Here is a 6978-nt window from a genome sequence, read left to right on the forward strand (position 1 = left end):
AGCTTGCCACCGCATGGCCCTCCCCACACACCTGGCCTCCCCACGGCCTGCACCGCAGCCGGCACACAGGGCACCGCACACCTCTCCTCGGAGCCACACGCACACGGCGCTCTTCACCGCACCCCGCACCGCACACCTCAGGGGCCACACGACGCTCTTCACCGCACCCCGCACCTCACGGCCACACACACACACACGCACACACACACGGCGCTTTTCACCGCACCCGGCACCGCTCCCCTTCCCTCACAGCCACAGGCGCACGGCGCTCCTCACCGCACCCCGCACCGCACGGCTACGCACCCCAGCCCTCCGCACAGCGCGGCGCCCCCCCGGCCCCCCGCCCGCCGCGCCGGGCTCACCGCCGCCTGCTGGAAGGCGCCCTTGGTGTAGGTGCCGCCGCCGCGGTAGGCGATGGCGGGGATCTCGCGCCCCAGCAGGGCGCACTTGTGCTGCTGCGGCCGCCGCCGCGAGATGTAGTCCACGCGTGGCACCACGTTGCTGCGCGAGGAGAAGGTGACGATGGCGACGCGCGTGGCCGCGGGCACCACGGGGAAGTCGGAGAGCAGCTTCTTGACGAAGCGCAGCTCGCTGAGGAAGTTGGCCGGCCCCACGCTCGACGACTCGTCCACCAGGAAGACCAGCTCCAGCCGCCCGCTGCGCGCCCGCAGCCGCCGCACCTGGCGCTTGAAGGCGCGGCCCAGCTTCTCCACTTTGCTCTCCGTCGTGTCGGGCAGCGGCGGGGCCGCCAGGGCGGGCGAGGCGAAGGTGGGGGCGCGGGAGAGGGCGCCCGGCGGGCCGCCCGCCCGCCCCTGCGGCGCCGACGGCGACAGCGACAACGACAGCGACAGCCCCCCCCAGCAGCAAAGAGCCACCAGGGGCCACATCGCGGGGCGGCGGGCGCGGAGAGACGCCGGCAAGCCGCGGGAAGAGAGCGGCTGGTCGCCCCCTGACGCCCCACCTCCTCTCTGCTCGGAGGGGCGGCCGGCCTGCCTGCCCGCCCGCCTGCCGGCCCCCGCAGGTACCCGCGCCCTTTAATCCCCCCACGGCTGAGGCGCTGCCCCTCGCACGCCCCCCTCTCGGCAGCCCCCTCCCCCCCCGGCCCCTCGCCTTTCGGTAACGGCCCCCCCGCCCCGATCCCTCCCCGCCCCCGCCGCCCCGTCCCGCCCCGATGGGTCCCGCACGGCCGGCGGGGGCCAGCCCGGCAGCGGGGGGGGGGGCGGTCGCTGGAAAGGCGCCGAGCCGAAGCGGCGCGGTGCCGGGCTCCGGGGGGGTGGGGGGGTGGGGGGTAGGCGGGAAGAAACCCCAAAAGCGAGGAGCGGCTTTTCCGCTCCCCCGCCGCGGGAGCCGGAGCTGCTGCTCGCGGGAACGGAGCAAGGGCTGGTCCTGACACGTGCTACATTAATCAGTGTTAATTTAGCCCGTTGTTTTGCGGGGGAGCGTGCGCTGGTCCCGCTCCTGGCTCTGTGACCGTCTCCCTGTCTTGTTCAAGGGGCCACTTCATCCGCCTGTGGACTCAGTTTTCCAGCTTTGACGATGTAGCAATACCTTACTGATGTGCATCTCACTGAAGCAATGGCGAGGTGTCTGGATACATGGGATGAGTGTGCACAAGGATCGGTGCATGAAAGGCAGTGACAGCACCTGCATACGTACATCTACATGTATATGTAGACACATATATGCGTGAATGTATCAACAGTGACAATATTTTTTGTCCTTGTGAAAAATTCAGGGTAGCCAAGCGTGAGGTTACAAGGTATTGCTTGGAAGGGTTCCCATGCTGGCTGGCTGGCTGGCTGTGAATCACTTCGGGAGTGAGAAACACTGTCAAAGAGACCTCCTGCCCAAATTCAGAACCCGCTCCCCCTTCAGCCAACCTCTGTACAGATTTAATTCTCTAGACTGTTGTGAGGCAATAACTCGGGTTCATTTTAGCCACTAGTTTAGTATTAAACAGTTCTTTAGCTGGTCAACTCCATTTCCAGGAATAACTCATGTCTCAGAAAAATTCTTTTGGGATAGATCAGCCGTGTAAACCTGTTGATTGCAACTTTTGCCTTTCACGGGTATTTTTCCTTCCTTTATTGAATTTCTAGTCCTCATCTCTGCTTTAGTTTACTTTTGGCGACATTCCACAGTGCCATGGAATAGAGTACATTGATGTATTTGCAAGTCAAACCCCACATTTACATCTAATTGAATTATTTACTCTTTCTTCACTGAGGTGTCAGCTGGTGGAAAACTGATCCAATACTGTCCCTTTGACTTCTCAGGAATACTCAAATTTCATGGTAAATACCAAGAGACCAAGTAATAGAAGATATTATTTAGTTAGGGAAATTATGTATTTAATAAACAGTTTCAACATGCTTTTATATTTATGTAGTAGTCTAAGTGCTTCACAAAAATCTGTTTCTTGGGTATACCTTTGCCACTTGGTGTTTGAAGAGAAGATAGCGATCAGACACTTTCAGAGGCATATGTTGAAGAGTTTTGGTATTGGAGGATGGGCAGCTGATGGGCTGGATCAGTTAACCTGTTTCTGCTTATGCGTGTGACAGTGAAATAAAGGCTACAACACCATACTCGGGCTACTCTGTAACCTTTTTGTCTTGAAAGGGGTAGACTAAAGTTGCTACAACCACCACGGTCCTCAGCCTTGATCTGTACTGTTCGTCTTTGGAGGATTAAAGAAATGATGCCGTAATTGCATTCATTGGGGTCTAAGTGATGCCAGTAGTATACTAATAATGCTCTTCATCTACATTGTGCTGGGCTAGAGGTCATGTCAGTCTCTGCACAGACCAGAGTGAAAGAATGGAAAAGTACAGCCAAGAAGAGAAGGTGGAAATGGAGGAAATGCTTGGTTTCTGCAAGGTGCTCCTAACTGAAGTGGATCATTGCGGTTACGATGTGCTGCTGTTATTCCTGAATGTCCAGGTCATAAAAAGTCATTTTCTCTAGGCTGGTTTAGTTTGTTGGAAAGCTGTCAGTTCCCTTGTTTTCCCCATGTTTTCATAACACCAGACCTAGATTTGTAAATGCCACACATTTGAGAACTCAGAAGCAAAGGAAAGCAGGATGAATTGGAAACATTTTTAGCAAAAGAAGAACAATTCGTGTCAATGGCCAATTTTCTTATGTGCCTCCTGTACTGCCAGTGTGGGAGGCCGCAATCTGGTATGACTAACTGTGAGAATACAGCAGTCAATTTCAGTCTTAGTGATCTTATCACAATTGTGAATGCAAAAAATAACAGGGCAGTTATAAACTAGTCCTTGATACTAACACAATTTGTGAAAATGCATATTCTTCTAGGTCACGCGGGCCCTGCAGTCATGATGCACAGAAGCTCTTCCTGGTTCAACAGAAAGCTGTATTTGTATGTGTCAGGGCAGCAGCGTGAAGTCACCAAAATGTAAATACATCTGTCACACAGGGACTTCACAGTAGAAAAGGAGTAAATAGGTGAACAGCTAAGTGCGGACTGTGGATGCAAGACAGACCCTAGTGTGGTACTGATGTGAAGCAAAATCCAGGAAAATTGAAGTAGTGATGGGAACTTCCCTTTCAGTCCATAAATTATTAGTGTGCAAAAGACTTAAAACAGAATCAGTGACCTGTAAATAGTGTCTAACTCTTCTCATATATTCTCCCTTGTGTATAACACAGGTAGCCCTCTTTAACATCGTTGGCATTCAACCTAGTTGTGCAGAGAGGGGACAGTAAATAAGCAAGATACTATGAGAAATATGTGTCAGCACCTGTAATAAACATTATCTAATGGTATGAGAGAAAGAGTGAGAGCATCCAAACTATTCCAGTGTGTTCCCAATGTGATCTGAAAAAAATATAGAATAATTTCTGGAATAAACTGAAACTTAAAAAGCTTTGATTCAGCCTGTGAAATCTTCAGGAAGGTATTTTATCCATGGGGTTGTGCTTGCAAGAGAAACAGTCATCTCTCAGATGGTGGAGGTCGTGTGTGTGTGTAAGCAGCAAATATTTTGCTTGCTGTATGTTTGCTAAGCTTTTCTGAAAGCAGCATTTCCAGGGTAAATCTCTGTTGTAATGAAATTGCCTTCTCCAAACCTGCCTGCCAGCTCTTTACAAATCCTTTCCATGTTGATGCGCTTAAGCCCTCTGCTTTTGATGGTCTTTTCCCTGTTGTATTCGTGCATGTTATTTGTGCTTTGGTTCATAGTGATCTGTAGCAGATGGGGAAGTGGAGAGCAGAAGGAGTGTTTCCCACTTCAGGCATCCCTGAAGGTGAAAATATCTGCCCTGGGTTTTGCTACTTGAACAGAAAATGCAGGTTTCTTGTGGCTTCTGATGACAGTGTGCACCAGAAGGTGGTGCTGGACTGTGACTCTATTCCATTACAAAACGGCGGGTAACAAAACTCACTAGATTTTGTGAATAAATTGCCTTTGGCATGTGACAGAAAAGGGCTGACTGGTCCTGAAAAGGAAAGCTGAAGAGCAGTACTTCAACTGCTTTTACAATCTCGCTGCTGTATCTCTTTAATTGTCTTATTAAAATCCACAGACTTCACAAATTCCAGTAATTCTTTACTGTCTCCCTGCAAGATCATATGGTCATCTAACACCACCCTGCTTACTAAACAAAAGGGAAATCTTTACCCCTGGTTAAAAACCCTTCTGCAAACAAACAGTCTGAAGATTGCTGTCCTTTAGCCAAATAGCTTTTTGGTTGAATTACTCAATGAAACACGGCCAAGCATCTTTCCAAATATGGAGAAGAAAAGCATTATATTCCTTCCCCTTCGTGTTCCCCCAAATACAGCTGGACAGAATACATCCTTGTACTCAACCCACACAGTATTTGTGCCTGCAGAGACAATGCCGCAGTATCACATACCCTACAATTTTTGAAGGAATGCAGGTCATTTCTATTTTTACAGTAAAGATATTCTGTTAGCGACTTCATGCCACACTGGAAACACAGCTGCAACTGAAATGTTAAGTCCTCTGCAGGAATCTTGCAGCATTCTAAATTTTATCTAAACTAGAGATAAATCGACAGCTTAAGAACAGAAATCAGAACCTGATGTTACTCAAGGTTGTTCTAAGCCTCTCTTTGTGCTCAAGCACAGAGCGTCCATCTGGGGAAACCTCAGAGAGCTAAAACATGGAGCTAGCAAAGCCAGAGTTCTTTCTTCCATGTCAGCTATTGGCAGGGTACAGGATTGCTTTGTGCTGTCCACTTCGCTTTGCAGACATCGGGCAGTATTTCAGCTTGGGGTGTTTAAGAGTCTTTATGAGGAGCAAAGCTAGCAGGAATAGTATTTCTAGAGTGGGAGGAGAAATACTTCCATTCTCAGAAAATGCCAGCCCTCAGAAAAAGAAGGGACTTTGGGAAGTTGCTTCTTCCTCTTTCCTCCTGTATGTTTTGGGAGGAAGGGCAGAGAGAACTGGTCCAGCTCCTGAGTCCTGGCATGGGAGTTAATCTCCTAACCCCTGAGAACCTTCACCTCCCAGCGCTGCCAGTGCCTTACCTGCCTGCAGCTCTAGCCCCACTTTTCATTCACTGCCACCAAACCATGACCAGGACCAGGCAGGACTGCAGTCTTGCTGCAGAGCAGTCTGCCCCTGAAAGCTTCCTATAGTAGGATGTGTTGCTGGAACAGGCAGCCTCAGCAGTTTCCGACTAATTAATATTTTTCTAGTGGCAATAGCGAAAGGAGCATGGAGGAGAGATCAGGATGTATTTTACGTTTGGTATTGAGGTACCAAAGCTAGGCAATCAAGGTTTTAGTCATAAAAAATGAGTGGGTTTTTTTGGCCCTTTTAGGTCTCAGCTCTTGGCTTAAACAGAACATGAAGCAACATGCATGGAGGAAATGAAGAATTTTCTGTAAAAAAGAGTACTCTCAAAAAGGAGAGAAAAAAGGAGATTAATCTCTGAAATTATCACTTGTTTCATCATTAAAAGCTAGGATAGATAGTTTGCAATCCTTTCAAATAGCAATAATTCACTGGCTTTAATTATTTTAAGATAAATTGTTCAGGGCTAGAAACTTGAAGTTCAGACTTCCCACATAAATTGTTTAAACACACACAAATTGAGACCAGTCAGTTTTGATTTATACATGCAAATCCCATTGACACCTCTGGGAGTTCTGACACAGACTGAAGAGAGTACATGGCTCTTAAATGAGAGCAAAATGTCTGTCCACATGACTTTGGAAAAAGATTATTACGTAGGAGGAGAATAGTCACTCTGCCAAAAGTTTCTTCTTCCAGGCAGAGGTCTGGGTGTTTTAGTCTTCAGCAGAGCAAACGAGTATTTGAATGATCCAAGCTATGGGTTATTAGTTCAAGCTATAAAAAAGAAAAACAAGATTCATATTGCTCTGCAGTATTTAGACAATGACAAAGTTTAGCCATAGGAATTTCATCTTCACTTGTGGACAAGCCCAGTGCACACTAAGAGTATCATATGGCTAGCTTCCAAGATGAAAAAAAAGGGTAGGCAAAATCAAAACATCTGCTGGTCACTGTCTGCACAGCAGATGTTGAATATACTTTTAAGTTAAGCTCATGTGAGTTCATGAAACATACTTTGTCCATAAGCACAAAGTCAGTCTGTCGTTGGCCTAGTATATTAATGATAAAGTGAGTATATTTTGCCATATTCTACACCCCAAAGTATGTGCTGTACGATTTTCTGTAAAGATCTAGGCAAACATTGAATGTGAGAAAACTGTGGAAGGCTTCTTTGATCATAAAAGTCAGGGATCAAAAAATGCAGGGAAACTGGAGACTGAAAGCTCTGGTGTGGCAGGACAGAGGATACAGGCAAAGTCTATAGGGTGAAGTCTGTTTAGCGTGTTTTTGGCTCCTGAATAAGCTGGTGCAATTAAAATCCGGGTTTGGTAGACAGGCCATTCCAGGTTGCTTCTTCAAAACTTACTGTGTATTGTAACCTTGAAACACAAAAGCACTGGCAGTT

The 6978-nt window shown here is 48.4% G+C and overlaps 1 protein-coding gene across 1 annotated transcript in view; it reads right to left on the bottom strand.

Annotated features, from left to right (window-relative positions):
* The window catches only part of SVEP1 (sushi, von Willebrand factor type A, EGF and pentraxin domain containing 1), a 128755-nt gene extending 127734 nt beyond the window's left edge, over positions 1–1021 (bottom strand). The window contains exon 1 of the mRNA XM_040580415.1: positions 363–1021. Coding sequence (XP_040436349.1) covers positions 363–887 — 525 coding nt within the window. The 5' untranslated portion in view covers positions 888–1021. The remainder of the gene's footprint in view (positions 1–362) is intronic.
* Between the last annotated feature and the right edge of the window lie 5957 nt (positions 1022–6978).

The sequence above is a fragment of the Falco naumanni genome, chromosome Z, assembly GCF_017639655.2.
Source record: "Falco naumanni isolate bFalNau1 chromosome Z, bFalNau1.pat, whole genome shotgun sequence".
Taxonomy (NCBI): Eukaryota; Metazoa; Chordata; class Aves; order Falconiformes; family Falconidae; genus Falco; species Falco naumanni.